We start from the raw sequence: 25,308 nt of genomic DNA, 5'->3' as shown, positions 1-25,308 counted from the left end.
TGTTAGTCCAGCTAGTGGTCTATCTCTTTTGATAATCTTCTCAATAAACTGGCTCCTGGATTCATTGATTTTTTTTTAAGGGTTTTTGTGTTTCTATCTCCTTCAGTTCTGCTCTGATCTTAGTTATTTCTTGTCTTCTGCTAACTTTTGAATCTCTTTGCTCTTGCTTCTCTAGTTCTTTTAATTGTGATGTTAGGGTGTTGATTTTAGATCTTTCCTGCTTTCTCCTGTGGGCATTGAGTGCTATAAATTTCCCCCTAAACACTGCTTTAGCTATGTCCCAGAGATTCTGGCACGTTGTGTCTTTGTGCTCACTGGTTTCAAGGAACTTATTTATTTCTGCCTTAATTTTGTTATTTACCCAGTAGTCATTCAGAAGCAGGTTGTTCAGTTTCCATGTAGTTGTGCAGTTTTGAGTGAGTTTCTTAATCCTGAGTTCAATTTGATTGCACTGTGGTCTGAGAGACTGTTTGTTATGATTTCCATTCTTTTGCATTAACTTCCCACTATGTGGTCAATTTCAGAATAAGTGCTGTGTGACACTGAGAAGAATGTATATTCTGTTGATTTGGAGTGGATAGTTCTGTAGATGTCTATTAGGTCTGCTTAGTCCAGAGCTGAGTTCAAGTCCTGAATATGTATATTCTGTTGATTTGGAGTGGATAGTTCTGTAGATGTCTATTAGGTCCACTTAGTCCAGAGCTGAGTTCAAGTCCTGAATATCCTTGTTAATTTTCTGTCTTGTTGCTCTAATATTGAGAGTGGGGTGTTAAAGTCTCCCACTATTATTGTGTGGGAGTCTAAGTCTCTTTGTAGGTCTCTAAGAACTTGCTTTATGAATCTGGGTGGTCCTGTGTTGGGCGCATATATATTTAGGATAGTTAGCTCTGCTTGTTGCATTGATTCCTTTACCATTATGTAATGCCCTTCTTTGTCTGTTTTGATCTTTGTTGGTTTGAAGTCTGTTTTATCAGAGACTAGGATTGCAATCCCTGCTTTTTTTTTTTTTTTTTTTTTTTCATTTGTTTGGTAAATCTTTCTCCATCCCTTTATTTTGAGCCTATGTGTGTTTTTGCACATGAGATGGGTCTGCTGAATACAGCACCCTGATGGGTCTTGACTCTTTATACAATTTGGCAGTCTGTGTCTTTTAATTGGGGAATTTAGCCCATTTACATTTAAGGTTAATATTGTTATGTGTGAATTTGATCCTGTCATTATGATGCTAGCTGGTTATTTTGCCCGTTAGCAGTTTCTTCATGGTGTCAATGGTCTTTACAATTTGGTATGTTTTTACAGTGGCTGGTAATGGTTTTTCCTTTCCATATTTAGGGCTTCCTTCAGAAGCTCCTGTAAGGCAGGCCTGGTGGTAACAAAATCTCTCAGCATTTGCTTGTCTGTAAAGGATTTTGTTTCTCCTTCGCTTATGAAGCTTAGTTTGGCTAGATATGAAATTTTGGGTTGAAAATTCTTTAAGAATGTTGACTATTGGCCCCCACTCTCTTCTGGCTTGTAGGGATTCTGCAGAGAGATCCACTGTTAGTCTGTTGGGCTTCCCTTTGTGGGTAACCCGACCTTACTCTCTGGCTGCACTTAACATTTTTTCCTTCATTTCAACCTTGGTGAATCTGACGATTTTGTGTCTTGGGGTTGCTCTTCTCAAGCAGTAGCTTTGTGGGGCTCTCTATGTTTCCTGAATTTGAATGTTGACCTGTCTTGCTAGGTTGGGGAAGTTCTCCTGGATAATATCCTGAAGAGTGTTTTCCAACTTGGTTCCATTCTCCCTGTTACTTTCAGGTCCACCAATCAAACACAGGTTTGGTCTTTTCACATAGTCCCATATTTCTTAGAGGCTTTGTTTGTTCCTTTTCATTCTTTTTTCTCTAACCTTCTCTTCATGCTTTATTTCATTATGTTGATCTTCAATTTTTGATATCCTTCTGCTTGATCGATTTGGCTATTGATACTTGTGTATGCTTTACGAAGTTCTCGTGCTGTGTTTCTCAGCTCCACTGGGTCATTTATGTTTTTCTCTAAAGTGGCTATTCTAGTTAGCAATTCCTCTAACCTTTTTTCAAGGTTCTTAGCTTCCTTGCATTGGGTTAGAACATGCTCCTTTAGCTTGGGGAAGTTTGTTATTACCCATCTTCTGAAGCCTATTTCTGTCAATTCGTCAAACTCATTCTCTGTCAAGTTTTGTTCCCTTGCTAGTGAGGAGTTGTGATCCTTTGGAGGAGAAGAGGCATTCTGGTTTTTGGAATTTTCAGCCTTTTTGTGGTGGTTTTTCCTTAACTTCGTGGATTTATCTACCTTTGGTCTTTGATGTTGTTGACCTTTGGATGGGGTTTTTGTGAGCACATCCTTTTTGTTGATGTTGATGCTATTCCTTTTTGTTTGTTAGTTTTCCTTCTAACAGTCAGGCCTGTCTGCCACAAGTCTGCTGGAGTTTGCTCCAGATCATTTGCTTGGGTATCACCAGTGGAGGCTGCAGAACAGCAAAGATTGCTGCCTGTTCCTTCCTCTGAAGCTTCGTCCCAGAGGGGCACCTGCCAGATGCCAGCCGGAGCTCTCCTGTATGAGGTGTCTGTTGACCCATGCAGGGAGGTGTCTCCCAGTCAGGAGGCACAGGGGTCAGGGACCCACTTCAGGAGGCAGTCTGATCCTTAGCAGAGCTCGGGCACTGTGTTGGGAGATCCCCTGCTGTCTTCAGAGCTGGCAGGCAGGACTGTTTAAGTCTGCTGAAGCTGCACCCACAGCTGCCCCTTCCCCAAAGTGTTCTGTCCCAGGGAGATGGGAGTTTTATCTATAAGCCCCTGACTGGGGCTGCTGCCTTTCTTTCAGAGATGCACTGTCCAGAGAGTAGGAATTTATAGAGGCAGTCTGGCTACGGCAGCTTTGCCTAGCTGTGGTTTGAACTTCCTGGCAGCTTTGTTTCCACTGTGAGGGGAAAATCCCCTACTCAAGCCTCAGTAACGGTGGATACTCCTTCCCTTACCAAGCTCGAGCATCCCAGGTCAACTTCAGACTGCTGTGCTGGCAGTGAGAATTTCAAGCCAGTGGATCTGAGCTTGCTGGGCTCCGTGGGGGTGGGATCCGCTGAGCCGGACCACTTGGTTCCCTGACTTCAGTCCCCTTTCCAGGGGAGTGAACAGTTCTGTCCTGCTGGCATTCTGGGTGCCACTGGGGTATGAAAAAAAAATACTCCTGCAGCTAGCTCGGTGTCTGCCCAAATGGCTGCCCAGTTTTGTGCTTGAAACCCAGGGCCCTGGTGGCCTAGGCACTCGAGGGAATCTTCTGGTCTGCAGGTTGCAAAGACCATGGGAAAAGCACGGTATCTGGGCTGGAGCGCACCATTCCTCACGGCACAGTCTCTCAAGGCTTCCCTTGGGTAGGGGAGGGAGGTCCCTGACCCCTTGTACTTCCTGGGTGAGGTGACACCCCACCCTGCCTCTGCTCACCCTCCATGGGCTACACCACTGTCTAGCCAGTCCCAGTGAGATGAATACCTCAGTTGGAAATGCAGAAATCACCCACCTTCTGCACTGATCTCGCTGGGAGCTGCAGACCCAAGCTGTTCCTATTTGGCCATCTTGCCAGCCACCCAAAACCTGGTTTTAATTTACTTTAACATTGTTACCCATCTCTCCTGTCAAATTAAGCAGGCACATTGGGTAAATTAAAAAGGGAAAGCAGTCATACTTACAGAGTCCCATGTGCCACTGATGGGCTAGCAATAGAACCTTACATTATATTATTATTTTTTTTTTAAAAAAAAGGACTCTTTAAATAATGGCTGGAAAATTGCACCCTTAATCTCTTGCAGTGTGTTTTTAGAAACTAGCACTTCGTTGAAATCTTGTATGATAGAGTTGTCAGAATGTCATGGCCTAGTAGGAAGGACGGGGAAGGTTGCTGCATTTCTTACATTTCTTGGTAGAGCAGAAAAGCGTGGTCCAGGTGTGGTGGCTGACACCTGTAATCCCAGCACTTTGGGAGGCCGAGGTGGGCAGATCACCTGAGGTCAGGAGTTCAAGACCAGCCTGGCCAACATGGTGAAACCCTGTCTCTACTAAAAACACAAAAAATTAGCTGGGTGTGGTGGTGCACACCTGTAATCACAGCTACTCGGGAGGCTGAGGCATGAGAATCACTTGAACCCGGGAGGTGGAGGTTGCAGTTAGCTGAGATTATACCACTGCACTCCAGCCTGGGCGATAGAGCAAGATTCAGTCTCAAAAAAAAAAAAACGAAAACAAAAACAGAAAAGCATGGTGTTAAGAAGAATCTATGTGGAGAAGGGTACACTGTTTAGGTGTCCTGTTTCTCCAATCATCTTACTTAAAATGGTTGGGAATTTTCCTGAAGTGACTAATGTGCCCGAAGCAGGAGTGAGAACACTTCCGCTGCATTGCTTGATCAGGACAGAAGAGATGGGAATCACATGTGGGCAATATCACATTTAGCTTTTAGATGCTCAGATCACATTTTGCATGGATTAGTCACCTTTACAAAAAATGTAAGCAGGCCATATATTCTTTAATTTTGGTCAGAGAAGGAGGGAGGGAAAGTACTTGTTCTTTGTCTGTCTTGCCTTATGTTCATGAAAGAATTGTTGCCTTAATTTTTAACATTAGTTTTAACATTTAACTAGGAGAAAGACTTCCGATGTGAATTTCATGCAGAAAGTCTATTTTATATCAGGTAATTTGCAGAATGAAACCAACATCCTTTCCCTCCTCTCTCCTCCTCTCCCCTCCATTCCCCTCCCCTCCCCTTCCCTTCCCCTCTCATTCTTTCTTTCTTTCTCTCCCTTTTTTTTTCTTTTTTGAGACAGGGTCTGGCCCTGTCGCCCAGGCTGGAGTGCTGTGGCACGATCTCAGCTCACTACAGCTTCCACCTCCCAGGCTCAAGTGGTCCTTTCACCTCAGCCTCCAAAGTGTTGGGATTACAGGCGTGAGCCACCTCTGCTGACGTAAACATTTTTTTGCAGAGACCGAGTCTCACTATATTGCCTAGGCTTGAACTCCTGGGCTCAAGCAATCCTCCCACCTTAGCTTCCCAAAGTATTGGGATTACAGGCATGAGCCACCGTGCCCGGCCTCTTTCTTTCTCTCTTGAAAGTTAATAATGCCTACATCTATATGCGGCTTTATAGTATATTGTTATCTTTTTGGTTCTTCACAACTGACCTTCAAGGGAAGTTGTACGACAGGCCCGTTTTAAGGGGTAAGGAAGCCAAGGCCCCTACCTCAGGTCACACAGTCACTCAATGGTGGTGACATCTGGGTTAGAACCCAGTCTCTGCTCCTGCCTCACTGCAGTGCCCACACTCCCTGTCACTGTACACAGGGAGATACCAGGGGCCCTCCAAGGTTTTCTCTCTACAGCTGACTCCCATCCAAAAACATGTGGAAACCAGGAAGGGCTTCTGTTGTGTACCCAGGACAGCACGGCGCTGCCTTGCTCTCCTGCCCTCGGCCCTCCTCGGCAGTGACTGGCACTCTCAGCTCAGTCTTTCACCCACACACTGGCTCTCTCCCACACGAGGCTGAGAGGCAGCGTGATCCGTGCTTCCGCGCCTCACACTCCCGGAGGGAGGGACCCCGGCACGGCCATCCCTGCCACCCTCCTCGGCAGCCGGGAAGCAGGACCCTGCGCTGGGCTTGGTTGCTGGTCAGCTCCGTAGTTGGGCTCTGCTGAGAGTCTCATTCAGTGAACCCTTGGCTTTTAGAATCCCTTCTGGCAATCTTACTTCTTCTGCTTTTCCCACCATTCTTCCCGTCGATCACCCTGTCTTATTCGCTGCTGATTGACCTTGGAGAACGAGTTCCAGCCTTTTTGGGGGGAACTGAAGACTAGATGTGGAAGGCTTGGAGATGATTCTAACACTGCTGGGATTGAGACAGAAATGATGTCAGATAGTGTTCCTGGTTAGGTTCCTCCATCTGCACCTTGACCAGTTTCTACTGAGCTGATTCCCAAGAACCTGTGAACTCAAAATTCAGTGTAAAGGGAGTTCAGATAGAGATGATGAGGGGTCAGAAGAGGCCAGTGGTGAATTTAACTCCGTAGCCTAGAATCTTGGAGGGGTAAAAACTATTTATCATCACCTGCACACTCTTACTGGGCATTTATTGTGTGTCTGTAGAGGGCCTTCGTTGCGGGTATCCACAAAATGAGTTGAAACAAAGCTTGCACATGAGAAGGACAGATGGAGCGCTCCCTTGCTCCTGCCACCTTCTCACCATCTGCAGTCTTTTTCTCATTGCTGAGGGATCCTTCCTGTGGTGTCATTTGCCTGTAGCCCTCCTGAACCCTAGAGTCTGCAGAAAACCTCTAGCCGGACAGCTTCTGGGTAGAGAAACAGGCCATGAAGAGCCTCCTGGGTGTGCACCCTGTGGCTGCGCTCTCTGATGAGGGAAAAACGAATATCTGTCTGCTGTGATCACGTGTAGCGGTCACGGTGAGTGACGACAGGGCCGCTCCTCGTTAGCCTCCAGTCAGGCTGTGTGGCAGTGATCGCCTCCGTGTTGATAGAGAGTCTGCAGTTTGGGAGCGAGGCTCAGCCTCTTTCGGTGAGTGTCTCACAGTTCCTTTCTCCCTCAATCCCGTGATGCCATCCAGAACGAGGTGCTGAACTGATTAATCAGCAGGACATAAAGACAACTGCTGCCCAAAGCAACGGTTGTCCCGCTCCATCCACGGAATAATTAAACAAACAGGGCACAGCGGGGTCCCCACCAGTGAGGACTTGGGTGCAGGAAATGCCAGTCTCTTCTTGCTTGAATCCAGGTGTCAGGTCATCCTGGCCACCACTCAGGCTGTTCCTTTCGCTTTCTGGATCCCATTCCCTGCAGGTTTATGCTTGGGAGTGAAATAGTGACTGTCCCTTTGACCCCGAGAGCTGGGGAGAAGGCCGTGCACGTTAACAGCTGCCTGGGCCCTCTCTGGAGTGCGGCAGGGAGAGGCGGGGCAGGAGCAGATGTTGCCAGGAACCTAAGGGTGTTAGTGACAAAAGCAAGAACTCCTGGCAAGAAGTCCCAGGGACTTTCTTGATCACAAGTGGCATCTCCTAAGCACTTTAATTATAGTGGATTAAGCAGGAAGTGGAGTGCTGGACTAAAGGAATAATGATACAAAGGAGGTGAAGCAGAAAAACTCAATTTCCTTCCTTTAAAGGGAAAAAATGTCCATTTATTTAGATGAATTGCAAGAAAAGAATGGAGTGTGGGCTTCTCCCCTACTCGGAGCTCAATGGGTTTTTAAAGAACTGTGTATCTCTTTGGCCAGAACAGCAACTGGGATCTCAGCCTCTCTGCAGAAAATGAGCCGCAGGCTCGGGATTTCGTTAAGCTGCAGGAGCATTCCTTCTGGACCGATGACTCACTCATTCAGCCCCTTCTTTCCCGCTTCTCCTTGTCGGCCCTCGCCTGGCTTAGCTCATATTTACATTCAGCACCTGTAGTTACCCAGAAATTGCGTGCAAAATTGTGAAATAGAAAAGCAGTGGGCCATGTGCTCCATCAGCTCTGCCTGGCATTGCATCATCTTTGACTTACATGCTCGGGGCCTGAAGGTCCCGCGGACCTTCCACAAGTTGCGATTTGAATACGCGCTCGTAGTGCACATGCTGTGTCACTGGGACAGATCTATAGGAACGAATGGAACTGAAATCAGACCTTAGAAAGTCATGGGAACAAGAAAATTGCCAGAATGGAAGGCAGATACACCCGGTGGTTACTGTCCTGGATGTAGCGGCTGTGTGGGATTGGACTGTGTTTTACTAAGAGGAGACTTGTTGGGCCCAGTGCTGAATAACCAGCACTGTCTGCCGGGAATCCCCCACAGTATCCTGTTTGTGATTCACGCTATGCAGAGTCCAGGGCAAGGAGTTCTAAGACCTTATCATGTTTTGTTTTGTTTTGAGATGGAGTTTCGCTCTCGTTGCCCAGGTTGGAGTGCAGTGGCGCAATCTCGACTCACCACAACCTCCACCTCCCGGGTTTAAGCGATTCTCCTGCCTCAGCCTCCCGAGTAGCTGGGATTACAGGCATGTGCCACCACGCCCAGCTAATTTTGTATTTTTAATAGAGATGGGGTTTCTCCATGTTGGTCAGGCTGGTCTCGAAATCCCGACCTCAGGTGATCTGCCCGCCTCGGCCTCCCAAAGTGCTGGGATTATAGGCTGGTTTTGTTTTGTTTTGTTTTGTTTTTTTGAGACGGAGTCTCGCTCTGTTGCCCAGGCTGGAGTGCAGTGATGCAATCTCGGCTCACTGCAAGTTCTGCCTCCCGGGTTCACGTCCTTCTCCTGCCTCAGCCTCCCCAGTAGATGGGACTACAGGCGCCCGCTACTACGCCTGGCTAATTTTTTGTATTTTTAGTAGAGACGGGGTTTTACCGTGTTAGCCAGGATGGTCTCCATCTCCTGACCTCGTGATCCGACCACCTCGGCCTCCCAAAGTGCTAGGATTACAGGCATGAGCCATTGTGCCCTGCCATTTTGTTTTGTTTGTTTTGTTTTGTTTTTAAGAGACAAGCTCTTGCTCTGTCACCCAGGCTGGAGTGCAGCGGCGGGACCATAGCTCCCTGGAACCTGGAACTCCTGAGCTCTAGTGACCCTGCTCCCTCAACCATGCGAGTAGCTGGTACCTGTGAGTGTGCACCATCACACCTGGCTAATTTTTTTTTTAATTAACTTTTTGTGGAGATGAGGTCTCGCCATGTTGCCCAGGCTTGTCTTGAACTCTCACCTCTGCCCACATGGTGGGCATTCAAGTCCTGTATCTCTTCCTCCCTCCTCTCTTGACTTGCCTCCTCCTGGATCATGATATCCTGTCATTTTCCTGTCACAGCATTAATGGTAAGGCTTGAGGCTGGGCGTGGTACCCATGCCTGTAATCCCAGTGCTTTGGGAGGCAGAGGTGGGAGTTCAAGACAAGCCTGGGCCACGTTCCGCACTTTACATGGCCATTCATTGAATTTGCACAGCCATCCATGTGGCGGGCATCGTTATTCCTACTATACAGGTGAGGAAACGGGGGCTCTGTGAAGTGTGACTATTTGTGGGGGGCAGCAGCTGGCATGATGGAAAAAACATAGGCGTTGGAGGTGGGATCCAAGTCCAGCCTTCCTCCCACAGGTTCAGTGATGTGGGGCAAGTTACATAACATCATTTTCTCATGAGTAAAATCCGGACAGGCAGACCTACACCCTGGAGCACTGGGAGGATTCAGGGAGATCGTGTAGATGACAGCACAGGCCTGGCATACGAGAAAAATGGCAGGCATCATTCTGTGACCTCACAGTGGAAGAAGCAAGATCTAAACCCTGAGCGGTGGAGCGCATCCCATCCTCAGGCTCCTTCCACCAGGACACCGGCTTCTGGATCTCCACGGAGTTCTGTTCTTAAGTTAGAAGGCAAGCAGAGCGGGGACACAGTGCAGGACACCTGGGGACCCGGTGCCCTTGGAATTCTTTACCTTCAGCTTTGCACGCTGCACATGAGTCCTCATGGCTCAGCAGAGAGAGCCGAGGTCGGCAGGAGGATCTCTGTCTTGCACAACATATATGATTCTCTGAGCATTTCTATATGTTGAAAATATTTTATTTAAAAATGTACAACCACCCCTCCTCCCCAAAATTGCGTGACAGAGATTTCATCAGACCTGACAACTAATGAGACAAGGAGGACAAGGCAGCGAGAGGAACTGAGAAATAATCCTTGTGCATACCTTCTGAATTTGCCTTATGTTACTAAAATTACCCGTATCTGTGTCTGTCTGTCCTGCCGCTCTGTGCATTACATATCTTTGCATCCCCCATGCCTAGCACAGTGCCCGGCACCTAGTAGGTGCTCAAAGTGCCCATGATTTGTTGGACTGAACTCACAACACAGAAATAGAGAGCCAGTTAGAGCAAATGCTGTCCCTTTTCCCAGGACTGTAGCTTCCAGACCCGTGTGAGGCCTCAGCCTGATTTCTGTTCACCTGAGGACCCCAAGGCAAACCGTGCATTTCCATCAGCACCTCACTTGCCTGCAGGAGCGGGACGGGGTTGGTGGTGGCACCAGAGGTGCTCAGTGTTCAGTCACTCAGAAAGTGGGTTAAAGGGCAGCGCCTCCTGCTTCCTCCAGCGATGCACTTCCATTCTCTGAAATGACAACTTCTCTGCACTCACTTAATGGGATCCCAAATAACACGTTGCAGACCAGTCTTTTATCACTGTTGCCCCTTGGAACACATTTCGAATGCTGGCCATTAAAAGCAGGCCATTTCACGGTTCTTTAATGATGACACTAATAACTGTGGATTTTTGTCTCTCAGAGTCCTGATGAGCTGAGCCAAGGAGCAAATTACAGAGCTAACTTTTATGTGCATGGTTTATTGATCTGTGAGCTTCAAGGAAACTACACCAGCCCCTATAGTTTGGCAGTCCAGACTACCTTTTCATCTGTGTAATTGGGCCACGAGGGCACAGTTAATATTCAATTTATATTAATAGGAAGACAAAGAACATGATGTCCCAGCTCCGTATTGAAGTAATGGGCATTTCAAAATATTCTACCTGGTAATTATAAATAAATCAGTTTTCCCATGACCCAGCCAGGATGATGTCGCTAATTCACTGTGCATTTCCTCATAATTTATCCTGAGAAAGTTCAGTGCTGCCATGTGCATTTATATTGCAGAGTATACAAGGATGCTCCTTCGTAAAACACCCAGCTGTCTTCATCCATGCTGTTGCCCATCTTTTCTTAACAGGTGAAAGTCATGCTTCGCATCTGTTCCACCTTGGCTCGAGATACCTCAGAATCCAGCTCTTTCTTAAAGGTGGACCCACGGAAGAAGCAGATCACCTTGTACGATCCCCTGACTTGTGGAGGTCAAAATGCCTTCCAAAAGAGAGGCAACCAGGTTCCTCCAAAGATGTTTGCCTTCGATGCAGTTTTTCCCCAAGACGCCTCCCAGGTGGGTATCAGCCCCCTCTCAGGCTCAGGCAATGTTGATTAAAGAAGCGTTTACTCATTCACAAGGGCCCTTGAGCTGGGAGGGTGTCTTCTGGAGCATTCGGATGGACCGGTTCCTTCAGGAGTCAATCTGAGCTCCACTGAATGGTCCAGTGCTTTTGAATTGCTGGTGTCAGACCTTGGGCAGGATCAGTGTGCAGGAATTTCAATAAAATATGTCCTCGAGGAGCAGGAAATGCGAGCCAGTCAGTGGATCACACACAGAAGCAGGAAGATAACAGAAAGGGACAAGGACAATGCGTCAAGGGGCTGGTGACAGATCTAGTAGGACCCTGCTCCTGCCTGGGCATCGTACGAAGGGAAAGCAATGTTTCAGGGAGCTGATTAGAATTAGGCAATCTCCTAGGACCCAGTATAAGCACACCGGGGTTGAGGGCACGTCTGTAGCCCTAGTGAGGAACCGGAGTTCAAGGCAGGGAAACCGAGGCTGACATGCATCCTGTGGCCTGGCTCAGTGGAGTGAAGGGGAAGAAGAGAGGCTCAGGGACAGGTGTTACATCGCTTAATTGCTGCATTACAAATCATCCCAAAATTCAGTGCTTAACACAATAAGCATTTATTATTGCTCATCGGTCAGCTGAGCAGCTCTTCTGGTCCGATCTCCGCTCATTTTTATGTCTATGATCAGCTGTGGGTTGGGTAGGCAGCTCTGTGGATCTTGGCTGGATATTAGCCAGGCGAAATAAAATCATGCTATATCACACCATAGGCACATGGCTTTCCGCTGGTCTAGAATAACCTTGACCAGGTCGACTGGTCTCTCTTCCACATTGTCTGTCATCAGCCAGCAAGCTAGCTTGGGCTAGTTTTCAAGGCAGTATCCAGGACCCATCCAGGCAGGTCTCTGGAGACCTAAGCTCAGAATTGACCCAGTATCACCTCTGCTGGATTCTACTGGCCCAGCTTCATGAGATGGAGAAGAGATTGCTTCTAATGATTGGATGAGCTCCAAGTCACATTGCAAGGGGTTTGCACCCAGGCTGGGGCGGAGAATTGGGGCCATTTTTATTAATCTACTGTGAGCATAATTGGGAGGCTACTTGGGGGCCCAGGGTACCAAGATTACTGAGCCATGGGCAGCCAATGAACTGCAGACCTCACCAGATGCTGCAACTAAAGCTTCTAGTAGATATCTGTTCTCATTTGGATTCGCCCTGGAGCTTTGGTGAAGATGGGCCCCTAAGCGGCACCAAACAGCACCTGTTCCTGTAGGGGAGGGAGCAGGGACACACGTGTAAAACTGATTGCAAAAATGAATAACCCAGGTTATAGGATATAGTGGCCTACTTTGCCTGGAGTTTGCATCTTTCTGATAAGTTTCTAGTGCTTATCAAGATTTACATTAAACAGTGTATAGTATAATAACTAATAACCCGTAGCAGAACCTGATGACAACAGTGCAACTAGTTACCATCTGCAGCCTCTGTGAATTTCTTCCAGGCTGCATCTGAGTAGAGGAGGTGGCGATGTTCTCACGGGCTCCTATATTACACCGTGGGCACATAGCACATGTCACAGGCTCCATTCATTAAGAAGTTGAGCATGTGGTTTCCCCAAAGAGTTTTACCCAAGAAGACAAAGTACTTTATGAATAAGTTCTATGGTTTCTCTCTTTATTACACTTTTTGTGTGGCATACCACCCAATGGGCTCAGTCATTTAAACCTGACATTGGGGCTAATAAACGGCCTACAAATAATTTCATTAACACAGTTAAAACTTTTCGGAAGCAAATCTCCACAAGTTGTAAGAATTCCAAAGCAAACCCTAAATGAAGCATGAACTATTAATGAGTTGTAGATTTATTTCAGAAAAAGAGGCCGTTTTCATTGCTAGCCTTTGTTTACATTTCACACTTGGCTCCAGAGCTCAGGATGCTCAATGTTGGAGTTTCACTCATTTCAGAATGCCTTACTTTCATTCAAATTCCCAATGTTGTTATAATTCACATGTCTGTATAAACTCGCAGTTTTCAAGACATTTCAGAGACATTAACGCATTTGACTCTCCTTAGAACTCCGTGGGGTAGGAAGGGAGGCATTGATGTTCTCATGTAACACACAAGGAAACCGAGACTCAAAGATTAAGTCACTTGTTCAAAGTCTCTTTCCCGAGCAGACGAGCAGACGTCCTTCCTGGATTAGCCCCGTCAACCTCTCTGTATCCTGCTCGGTACGGTATTGTATCTTTGACCCCTAGCAGTGTGGCCTCGGGCGAGTCACTCAACCTCTCTGGGCCGCAGTGTCCTCATCTGTCAAGTAAGAACATGACCACAGCGTTCCTCATCAGGCTGTGTGATTCATCAACACAGAAGGTGCTCCCAGCAGAGCCAGCAACACAGCAAGTGCTTAATAAATGTGGCTATTTTTACTGTTATCACTGTCAATATTAGCAGCATGCTGCTGGCCAGGGCCAGCTCAGCCCCACGGGGTGGGCACGCCTGGAGCCCCCAAGCCCGAAAGGAGGGAGTGTGCGGCCTGGGCCTGTGCTCTCCAGTCCTGATTCTCAGCCTGTGAAGCTGCAGCCGCCGTGGTGACCCAGGCAGTTAGAAATCGTGCTTTCTCTTGGTTTCTAAGGAAATCAGCTTCCTGAAGCTAAGCAATGATTAGAACAGTCCTGGTTCCTGGTTGCCTTCGAGAGCCATCCATGTGGCCCTTCAGTGGCTTCGGCAGTCGCTGGCTGCCCTTGTTGGGACACGTGTCTGTGGGGACACACCTCTGCTGGAGAACCTGGACTTGTGGGCAGGCAGAGGCTTCCTGCAGACCTGGCCCTGCCCACGGGGGCTGTGCTCGGGAAGGCTGCATGCCTCTCCAGGTCCAAGGGGAAGCAGCAAGGGGCCGCCGGGCCACTGTCAGCTCTTAACACACACCAGACGGACAGCCCACTGACCACTCTCTTCTCAGTGGAGAGCCGGGCGGGAACTGTGCCGGGGGATGCCTCCTCAGCTCTGTGCCGCAGGTCTCCTCTCACCCCCGGCCTCTGCACAGGTGACTCAGTGTGGTCCACACACAGCCGACATTGTCCCAGGTGGCTCAGGAATCAAATACAGCTTATTTTATGTATAGCTCAAGATGATCTCTCAGCCTCCTGCCTCCCGTCCCACTTTGTGTCCAAAGAAAGCTTAGTCCATTGGGCAGCCTTCTGCCTGCTCTGCAGACACGCCTCTGGCAAATTCCATCAAGATGCTACTGCTTCTGTCTCAGGGTTAGCACTGCGCTCTCCTTGCCTAAGTCCTGGGGGTTTGAAAGGTCCTGTGTGCCCCACAGCAGCCCTGTCCTGCCACCCCCTTTGGCCCAGGAGGAGCCCCCCGCCCCCCGCAGAGTTGCTGGCGACCACCCTGGAACAAGTGACAGTTGTTGGAAGTGTGGTTTTTCAATTTTTAGTTTAGGAGAGAAAACTGATCTCCAAATACTTGGGTTCATTGTGCTGCTGGAACTTACAGCTGAATAACAACATTCACGGCCCAGGTGCCCACCGGGGGCACACGGCCAGAGGACTGCAAAGCCCCGTGTTAGAACCGCCGGAGGACTGCAAAGCCCCGTGTTAGAACCGCCTCCCGGAGCTCCCACGAGCCCTGAATCCAGCCTCAAGACAGAAATGAAAGCAACAGGGCACAGCCAATAATGCTGTCTTCCTGCTTCTGTGAAAAGTCTCAGGTGCTAACCAAAGAGAAGGATGTTTCCGAGATTTCCAAGTCAGTCCACAAAGCTGCCTGAGCTCTGACGGCTTGCAGAGCGCTGTGTCAGTGGGTGTTCAGGGGAAATACAAGACATCATCGAGAGCCTGGTCCTTGTCTAGAATTTGATAATCAAATTGGAGACCAGACACACACACACCAGGCCAAAGAACACCTAATAACATACCATGTGGTGACTGATATTCTATATGTTGAATGTATCTGCAGCAAAAGAAAGAAAAGGCAGGTTTTGAAAAGAGGAGGATGGGCCGGGTGCAGTGGCTCACGCCTGTAATCCCAGCACTTTGGGAGGCCGAGGCAGGTGGGTCACCTGAGGTCAGGAGTTTGAGACCAGCCTGACCAACGTGGTGAAACCCCCTCTCTACTAAAAAAATGCAAAAAAATCAGCCGGGCATGGTGGTGCACGCCTGTAATCCCAGCTACTCGGGAGGCTGAGGCAAGAGAATCGCTTGAGCCTGGGTGGCAGAGGTTGCAGTGAGTCGAGATCACGCCATTGCACTCCAGCCTGGGCAACGAGAGTGAAACTCCGTCTCAAAAATAAAGAAAGAAAAGAGGAAGGTGTGAATTGAAATCAAGGAAAGAGATCGGGAGAGAAAGCAGATATATATCACAAACCTCTTGCCTATGTGAGAACTACCGTGTCTCTCAAGGTCTGTCTTGTGAAATGGTGGGTCACCTTTTTCCTGTAAAAAGCCCATACATAAACTCTACGTATACATGTGTCAGCAGAGGGTGAGTGGAGAGTTTAAAGGCCTTGTCCGGGAGCCCAGAATGTCCGATGAGGGAAGGGAATGAGGTCTGTGAGCACACTGCCCCCATTCCAGCCTGCTCCTGCCTGCGCTACAGACACATTTGCTGAAATGCACCATGGAGTAGCAGAAGGGTGGTTGGCAGTTGACATGTGGTAATGCTCAGGCTTGCAAAGGGCGGAAGGTTGCCAGGGGTTCTGAGCATCTCCAAACCTTCACGGCAGAGGCCAACCCACCTGGGAACACAGCTGACGCCCGAAGCCCCGGGAAGGTGGGTTCACTTTTGTTGTTTGTGATTCCTCCACTGCAAGGTTCATTCATGGCTTGTGTCTCCTCTTGTGTCTGACAGGCTGAAGTGTGTGCAGGCACCGTGGCAGAGGTGATCCAGTCTGTGGTCAACGGGGCAGATGGCTGCGTGTTCTGTTTCGGCCACGCCAAGCTGGGTTCGTGAGAGTTTCGCTTTCTCATGCGGCTCGCTGGGCTCCCTGTCATCCCATGCATTCCTCTGTCTCCCTCTCAGAGTTTCTCTGATGACAGGAAGGGCTGCGTTTCTCTTAGATGCTGAGCTGAATAACCAGGAACAAGTTATAAGACAAACACCTGTGTTCATTGTACGTGGACACCCATTCATGTTGGAAAGGCTTCAAGTCCAAGAGGTGGACAGAGAAGTAGCAGGGTTGTTCTCACTTGGTCCAGGTCAGAGACAAGCCCAGAAGGCAGAAAGGCAAATGTTCATTTCCTGAGCAGCCGCTGTTTGGGAAGCAGATAGGGCCCCTTGCCCCACCCCCTCCATGAGGATGTGGGTAGGGGGTTGGACCCCTGTGAAAGCCAGAGGAGCAACCTCCAAGCGAAGCCCAGAGCCCAGGACGTGTCTGGGGAAAGCGGTGCACACCGTCAGGAACACTCCAGCACTGGAGCGTCTGGGAAAGGAGGCAGCAGAGTCCCCAGCAAGGGGTTCATCAATCCCCCCACAGTCCCGTTTTCATTCTGACCTGCGGCCATCTGCTCCGCTGGCCTCGCCCTTACACGCTTGGTATGTTTAGTGAATTGAGGAGCTTCAAAAAGTGTCCCTTGGCAGAGATTCCAACAGAGGCCTTGCCAGAGCTCACGGAGACCAGTTCTCAGGACAGAAAGCCGCGATCACCTCTCCCTGCACTTCCGCCCTCCCCAGCCCTTCCTCTTCATCTTGATCTAAACAGAGATCTGGGTTTTAGTGGAATTTGCTCATGCCATAAAAATATACACAGCATTTAACTTGAGACAGGATATAAAGTGTGAATATGTGGACTTAGTCTGGGGGGTGGCTATAAAAAGAACCATAATGATGATGAAAGACCCTGCCTTCCTCCTGTGTGTAAAGTAGTGCAGGAACTGGAGAGCATGTGATATCTGGGGTCCTCCTCAAGGTACACTGTGACTTGATCTTGTCACATGTCTGGGCTCTTGCTTTGTTTCTTTTTTTAAGAGATGGGCTGTCAGTTGCCTGGGCTGGAGTACAGTGGCATGATCATAGATTACTGTAACCTCCAATTCCTGGGCTCAAGTGATCCTCTCGCCTCAGCTTCCCCAGCAGCTGGGGCCACAGGCATGCCCCACCACACCCAACTAATTTAAAAAATTTTTTTCATAGAGGCAGGGTCTCAGTGTGTTGCCCAGACTGGCCTGGAACTCCTGGCCTCAAGCAATCCTCCCATCTTGGCCCCGCCAAAGTGCTGAGATTACAGGCATGAGCCACTGAGCCCAGCCAGCATTCTTTATTATAGCCATTTAGTTAGTATTATCAGATAATACCTTCCGTTGTTGTCAAATACTACTTCTCTCATCTTTTCATTCCTTCTCTTCCCTTTTCCCCCCTCCCCCGTGCCTTTCTTCTATATCCTTGGCATCTATTTTGGAGACTCCACGAAATGATGCCTGGATACTGAACCTGCTTTCCTTCCTTCCCTGGTTCTCCCAGGAAAATCCTACACCATGATCGGAAAGGACGATTCCATGCAGAACCTGGGCATCATTCCCTGTGCCATCTCTTGGCTCTTCAAGCTCATAAATGAACGCAAGGAAAAGACCGGCGCCCGTTTCTCAGTCCGGGTTTCGGCCGTGGAGGTGTGGGGGAAGGAAGAGAACCTGCGGGACCTGCTGTCGGAGGTGGCCACGGGCAGCCTGCAGGACGGCCAGTCCCCAGGCGTGTACCTCTGTGAGGACCCCATCTGCGGCACGCAGGTGATTGCTTCTGAGGCCTGGCTCGCCCCAAGGTGGCTCCCTCCTCACCCCAGAGGCTGGGGCACCTCAACTCATGAATCACTCAACCTGTAAACTCGGGGCTTACAGGTGTTTACTTTAAAGTGGACTGGAGCTTTACAGCCTGCAGCTGCAGGGCCGTCTACTTGCCCAATCTAAATATTTGTACCTTGACTCTAATTGACAATGAGCAGGAACCTCAATTGTTGTAGCATTTGGGGGAGAAATGGAATTCACTTTCTTTATGCCCCTTTCAAAAAAAAAGAACAATCTTTCTTTTGTTTAACAACAAACCGAAATATTTACTGCTCTGCACAAATAGCTAGAGCCATTACGGGGGCTGTTTATGACTCTATAAACTGTGTTTCGGGCACCGGTTTACAGCCGGATTAGCAGTGCTGCAGGAAAAACTAATAACCACTTTCTAATTAGAACCATGACATAATTGCTAGAACTATGGAAGCCGAGAGAAGCTCCAGTTCACCGTTTCAGGATGCTATGCCTGTTGGGAGGGTCTCTCCTTTGCTGTTTGACAATAGATGTAGGAATGACTCGGAAGCTGCAATTCACATCCAGAATAATCGATCCTTCCAGTGTCTAACAGTAGGCTTTATTTTCCCGTGTTATCAGATGCCTCCTTTTGTAGATAGGTGTTCCGTTTGATAAGTACCTGCCTCTTTCCAACTGGGATTGTTTGCACAGGTGAGGACACCTCCCTTGGCCTGTTATACTCATTACTCAAACCTGACCATGCTCTGCCCCTGCTTAAAGCACCTCAGATCCTTCCATTTCCCTGAGTCCTCTTCCGTCTGCATCAGTCACCTCGAGGACTTGTTGAAACACTGATTGCTGGGTACCCCCTCCCAGAGTTTCCAGTTCAGTAGGTCTAGAGCAGAGCTCCAACGTGTGCATTTTCAACAAGTTCCCATGAGGTGCTCGTGCTGCCGGTCCAGGGATCACATGTTGGAAACCACTGTTCTGAGGCATAAAATGTGCAGAGACAGTATCTACACAGTGTCTGTGATGCAATCGGGAGGACGCCACCCACTGCTCCCGTTCCAGGCATTTTCTCGACATTCAAATACGCTTTCACCCCCATTCGCTTTTAGAACTTCATTGATGAAGTTTCACTAAGGGGTGAAAAATCTGGTTAAATGAAGGCTAAGCAAAAGAGGAAAAGACCAATGTTCGCTTTAACTCTTGTTGAAAAATCTTCTAAATTCTTTGGTTTATTTTTCCATAGCTAGACAAAATTGCTAACACAGAAGAATCTCTCTTTGAAGTTTGAGGATTTTGATAGCCTCAGGTTCTAAATATTGGCTCTTACAGTTCAAAATTATTTGTATAGTTAGAGTAGAAAATTGTCAGAATTTGTACCAACCTTAAGACATGTATTGCGAATTAGTTCTTTGAACAAATCAGAAACATGAGTTTCCTTTTCTCCCGAAAAAGAGGAGTGCTGGTTAAATTCTGTTAATGTGATTGTTGTGATTCAGGTTTAAAATAATTGCCAAGTATTTTCATAAGATTTAGATGCATTACCCTCTATGCTTTCTTTAATCAATTAATGCGTATGCTAGGAGCATGGATTCAGGAACTAAAGGTAAAAATAGATACCTCCTACATTTAGACAAGACATTCAAGTATCATGAGTGTTTCAGGGTGTCTTTTACACTGGCTTCTTATTTATAACTATGCTGGTAAATATGGCCTAAAATTAAATAACTGAAAAGCTAGGAGTCAAATGAAAGCTAACCAAGTTTTTTTACATCTTTGGGACACCACTGCTATGAGGTCTCAAATCACATTTTGCAACCTACCTGTCTCCAAACAATCTAATCTTTGGACTCGAGATGCAGTCACATCACTCCTGTTTTCTTAGGTAACTGGATAGCGAGGGGTGTTGATCTGCCACCCTCTGCAGAGATAATCATGAGCCATCTGCTCCCAGCTTTTCACACCCACTAGTTCCAGATTCTACTTAGGTTGTAAAATAGGTAAAAATAGGTTTCATGCAATAAGTATGCTCAATATTAATTTTCAGAAACGAATTAATTAAGCTGAGAATTGCACATGAGCATAGCACCTCATTCCGGAAGGGTTTTTGGCCTTAGAGAGGCACGTGGCTTTACTATACAGAAGGCACAGCCAGCTGAATGGAGCCAGGGACACCCAGGCATGAGTGACAGCAAGCCCTCCTCAGCCTGCAGCCTCAGCTTTTGGCTTCTGTCTTCCAGTTGCAGAACCAGAGTGAGCTGCGGGCCCCCACCGCAGAGAAGGCTGCCTTTTTCCTGGATGCCGCCATTGCCTCCCGCAGGAGCCACCAACAGGACTGTGATGAGGACGACCACCGCAACTCACACGTGTTCTTCACACTGCACATCTACCAGTACCGGATGGAGAAGAGCGGGAAAGGGGGAAGTAAGTCGACCACTCCACCCTCCTGCCTCCGTAGCGGCTCTGGCCCTAGCCAGAAACCCCTCGGGCAACCATGACCTTTGTGTGTGTGTGTGTGTGTGTGTGTGTCAGACAGGGTCTTGCTCTGTCATCCAGGCTGCAGTGCAGTGGCACGCTCACAGCTCACTGCAGCCTCAAACTCCTGGGCTCAAGTGATCCTCCTGCCTAAGTCTCCCAAGTAGCTGGGACTGCAGGCTCATGCCACCACACCTAGCTATTTATGTTTTTATTTTTGTAGAGATGGGACCTTGCTATGTTGCCCAGGCTGGTCTAGAACTCCTGGTCTTGAGATCCTCTTGCCTTGGTCTCCCAAAGTGTTGGGATGACAGGTATGAGCCGCCACGCCTAGCCAAACTTTTCTTAATAGACTACAATGTGCAGTTCAGTGATTCGTAATGCAAGATAATTATAGTGTGTGGGCTGAAGTTTACTTTTGAACTGTCCAGGGAAAGGTGTTTGCTTTGGTAAAGATAATTTACAAGTGTTCTGAGAATGTGAGAGGTCAAACTTATAAAAAGAAAACAACTGCCTAACAGTAACTTTTTGTTCACAGACCCCAAAAATGCTCATCAAGACCAACATTTATCCACCAAGGCACCCTGGCAGTGTGTTATTATCATTAGCTTGAGGCCACTATATGGGCCATGTGTTTTTAAATAGCAGAGAAATCAGACTTTTGAATAACTATCCAGACCCTGGCTGCCTCCCTCAAATCACTGGTGAAGGTTTACTGTCAAAACCGAGGCACAGCGCCCGCTCTTGGAGTGAGCTGCCCTGCCAGGAACTCAACACTGTGCCCCTATGCACCCCTCTTGGCTGCGTTTCCAAAGTCAGCCCGGGCCGGGGTGCCATCCTCTGCCCTCTGTGAAGCAATGTTTACTCTGTGCCCAACAGAGTTGAGCACCCGATCAGCTGAATGTCTCCAGTGGGGATCTCGGACCGGCGCAAAGTGGTCTGTTGATTTCACTGGGTTCCTAAGGCAGGTTGTGGGTAACAGGGCTGCTGGGCTGGGCTGGCCAGGCAGTGGCTTCCGTGGTTCCTCCATGTCCCGCTCTGCAGGGCTTTCAATACACAGGTAACTGGTTGCCAGCGCATTCTGCGTGATTGTCTTAAAGACACTGGATACCAGAAAAACAATCAGAAAACTGAGTTAAGAGTCTAACCCTGGACTGGAAGTTGTAAAGCTAATCGACTAACGCAGAGACAGTCCACAAAGCTGTTCTAGATGAAGCCTAGAATGAAGACATCCAAGTAGGACCAGGCACGGTGGCTCACACCTGTAATCCCAGCACGTTGGAAGGCCGAGAGGGGCGGATCACTTGAGGTCAGGAGTTTGAGACCAGCCTGGCCAACATGGAGAAACCCTGACTCTCCAAAAAATAAAAAAATTAGCCGGGCATGGTGGCACACATCTCCCAGCTAGTTGGGAGGCTGAGGCAGGAGAATTGCTTGAACCTGGGAGGCAGAGGTTGCAGTGAGCCCAGATCGTGCCACCGCACTCCAGCCTGGGTGACAGAGCAAGCCTCTGTCTCAGAAAATAAAAATAAAATGACATCCAGCTGGGATCTATGGACAGGATCCCCCCGATTTCTCCCTAAGCCTCCTCGTGGCTCAAAAGACCTGGAAAACAGTACTCCTGGGGAGAGAGCGCTTGCGGGCTTCTGTTGCCCCCCAGCAAAAGCTCCTCCCTCCCCCACCTCAGGGACTCTCTTCCTACTCCTTAGTTATTGTTGTTAAAATCTAGGTTTATTGCAGTATAATTTACATTCACTAAAACATCACTTTTCTGTGTCTTTAGATGAGTTTTGGCCCATCGATACAGTCACGTGGCCACCACCATTCTAAAAATAGAGCACGAGGCTAAAGTTCGCGCTTGCCCTTTGTCCCTTCCCCTGACCTCTAGCCCTTGGCAACCACGGATCTGATTGTTGTTCTGGTTTTGCGTTTATCCAGGATATCACAGGAATGGACTCTTGTGGCCCGGACATGGCCTTTTGTGTCTGGCTTGTTTCACGTAGCGTAACACATTTGAGATTCCTCCATGCTGCAGCACACATCTCTTGTTTCTTCTGGATCCTGCTGCCTTTTCTGCTTGCTCCTTTAGTTTTTTTGTTTGCTTGAGACGAAGTTTCACTCACTCTGTCGCCCAGGCTGGAGTGCAGTGGCATGATCTCGGCTCACTGCAACCTCCGCCTCCCGGGTTCAAGCGATTCTCCTGCCTCAGCCTCCCGTGTAGCTGGGAATACAGGTGCCCACCACCATATCTGGCTAATTTTTGTACTTTAAGTAGAGACAGAGTTTCACTATATTGGCCAGGATGGTCTCGAACTTCTGACCTCATAATCTGCCCGCCTCGGCTTCCCAAAGTGTTGGGATTACAGGCGTGAGCCACCACGCCCGGCCTCTCCTTTAGTTTTGCCTGGGCCTAGAGGCTTGACTATCTACCCTACCACCAGGACAGAACGAAAATATCCGCAGCTGGGGCTGGAGTTCCTCTAACGGGGGCTGCTTTTTATGGCTCTGAAAATCAGCCCTGAGCTGCCTCCAGTGGCTGCTGTGACGAACCCAGAGGTTCCGGTCCTCACTTGCAGCGGGCGGGGCGCCCCAGGGAGGTGACCTGTTAGCGCGAGGTCAGCTCTCTCTTGGCAGCCGTGGTGGGGAGCAAAGTCTCGCTGGAGAGGAGCTGAGGATAGTGAACGGGAATCTCTCGGGAGATTTATTTTCGGTAACAGCCTCACACCCTGTAGACGCTTCCGCTTAGAATAACGTTCTTAGAGCCGAGATCAAAGAAGGAAACAGAGATTCCGATAGGGATGAGGAGATCCAGACCTTTAAATCAACAGCACAGTTGTATCCACATTTCTCCTGGCTGTGTGGGAGTTGGCCTTGAGCCCTCACTGTTTTCTCCCGGGTAGTGTCTTCGCCCTGTCAGTGTAAGAGTCTGACAAGTGTTTAGTTTATTCTTTTAAGCAGCTGTCAATAATCATCATTATCAGAGCCTGCAGTACTTTCTTGTACTTTCAACAAACAGTGACTTGCAAAACATCTAAATCTTGAGCCAAACGACTCCCAAATGGCACTGATGAGAAAAACTCGGGAGACGGGATAATCTCTCCTCCTTCCAGGTTTCAAACCAAACTGAGGACAACTCTGCTTTGGGTTTTGTACTTTTTTCTTTTTTGCGGTTCTGCTTTCAACTTGGAATCTGAAAGTAGGGAGAAATCTTGAAAACAAGGAAACAGTTCATAAAATGACTTCAAATATAGGAACCTGAAATTCAGCTTCCACAAAAGTTTAGGCCAAGACATTCCCTAAACCCAGCGATCCACCCCAAATCAATAGCTAAGGAATCCTGCACACTTATTAAATGTTTAATAGCCAACTCATCTTCCTATTTTTAAATTGTGAAAGAGAATTACTTTTAAATAATGCATTCAGGTTAAAGGAAAAGGCAGATACCACGCATGGCTTCCAAAACCTGTTAGGTCCTTCCTAATGTTTCAGTAGATGAGGACAAAGAAGGGAAGGAGTCCAGGGGTCGTGGGATCGGCAGACCTGGGGGACATCTCTTGCCTCTCGAGGGGAAAGGATCCAGGCCAGACTACACACCGCCTCCCCGCCTGGGACTTGCTTGACTTCAGTGAATTTATAACTGTTTAAAATATTATGAGGAGATTTGGAGCGTTGTTTAAAATGGAAATTTTGTTTACTTAGATATAAGTAATAATTCCTGCGGACGTGGCAGCCAGAACTCAATTAGGGGAAAGTTTATTAATTAGTCACCCTGCAGGGAAGCCATTAGAAGAGATCTCTGCCACAAGAACTAAATAGGCTGTGTGCGCGCGTCTGAATCTCATACGCACACATGCATTTTATACATTTTACACACAGATGCATTTTACATGTATAATTTTACACACAAATGCATTTTACCCATATGTAGACAGACAAAAAAATGTTTTAAACATTTCCAGTCAAAACAGAAAGTCTTTGTTGATGTATCCCTGTTTTGCAGATAGCACTAGGTTAGACTTAAAATACCTCCCTGTTTAAAAGGTCATTGGAGGAACTGATCCTTCAACATCATGGAGGCCTTCCTCTGCTTTGCTAAGCTAAGTCTGTAATAGCTTGAGAGCCTCCTTGGGAATCCCAGCACTGGGAAAGAGACCCTGCAGCCCTGCTGATCAGAGAGCTGCTGCTTGTAACGGCGCGTGTACTAGGCACCTCAAACAAGGTGGTGCTTAGGACCAGAAGTGTTTCAGGTTTCGGGTTGTTTTCAGATTTTGGAATATGTGCATATGTAATGATATCTTGGGAATGGAACCCAAATCTAAATATAGATTTCATGTATGTTTCATATATGCCTTATAGACATAGCCTGAAGGTAACTTTATACAAGATCTTCAATAATTTTGTGCATGAAACAAAGTTTTTACTGCATTTTGACTGTAACCCCTCAAGAGGTCAGGTGTGGAATTTTCCCCTTGTGGCATCATATTGGCCTTCAAAAAGTGTGAGATTCTTGGAGTACTTTGGATTTCAGATTTTTCAGGTTAGGGATGCTCAGCCTGGACTAGTGGTACCTCAGGGTGATGCGTTAATGATACAGGGATCTCACCTGTCCTGTTGACAAAGATAGTTTTAAAAGCCCTACTTTTATGAGTAATCTAAGCGTGCAAGCAACTGTTGCTCAAGGTCCAGAATGACACCAGTTCTCTGATATGTTCATTCACTTTATTGCCTCTGGGGAGGATGAGAGGGCTTTGTAGGCTGGGCTGCTGTGCGTCCACACAAACAAATGTATGTGCATGTAGGCACACATCTGTGCTACACTCGTCTGTCTACGCGTCTGATCAGACTCTTTAATCTGTTTTTGTTTGTTTGTTTAACACTGAGTCTTGCACTGTTGCCCAGGCTGGAGTGCAGCGGCACAATCTCGGCTCACTTCAGACTTCACCTCCTGGGTTCCAGCGATTCACCTGCCTCAGCCTCCCAAGTAGCTGGGATTACAGGCGTCCACCACCACACCTGGCTAATTTTTGTGTTTTTAGTAGAGATGGGTTTTCACCATGTTGACCATGCTGGTCTCAAACTCCTGACCTCAAGTGATCCACCCACCTCGGCCTCCCAAAGTGCTGGGAT

The 25,308-nt window shown here is 48.0% G+C and overlaps 1 protein-coding gene across 1 annotated transcript in view; it reads left to right on the top strand.

The window, feature by feature from the left end:
* The window catches only part of KIF26B (kinesin family member 26B), a 186,779-nt gene that overhangs the window by 77,262 nt on the left and 84,209 nt on the right, over positions 1-25,308 (top strand). Inside the window, exons 3-6 of the mRNA XM_026455095.1 lie at positions 10,761-10,967; positions 15,821-15,914; positions 17,429-17,691; positions 19,947-20,130. Coding sequence (XP_026310880.1) covers positions 10,761-10,967; positions 15,821-15,914; positions 17,429-17,691; positions 19,947-20,130 — 748 coding nt within the window. The remainder of the gene's footprint in view (positions 1-10,760; positions 10,968-15,820; positions 15,915-17,428; positions 17,692-19,946; positions 20,131-25,308) is intronic.

The sequence above is a fragment of the Piliocolobus tephrosceles genome, chromosome 1 (assembly GCF_002776525.5).
Source record: "Piliocolobus tephrosceles isolate RC106 chromosome 1, ASM277652v3, whole genome shotgun sequence".
Lineage (NCBI taxonomy): Eukaryota > Metazoa > Chordata > Mammalia > Primates > Cercopithecidae > Piliocolobus > Piliocolobus tephrosceles.
This window is presented reverse-complemented; position numbering and strand designations above follow the sequence as displayed.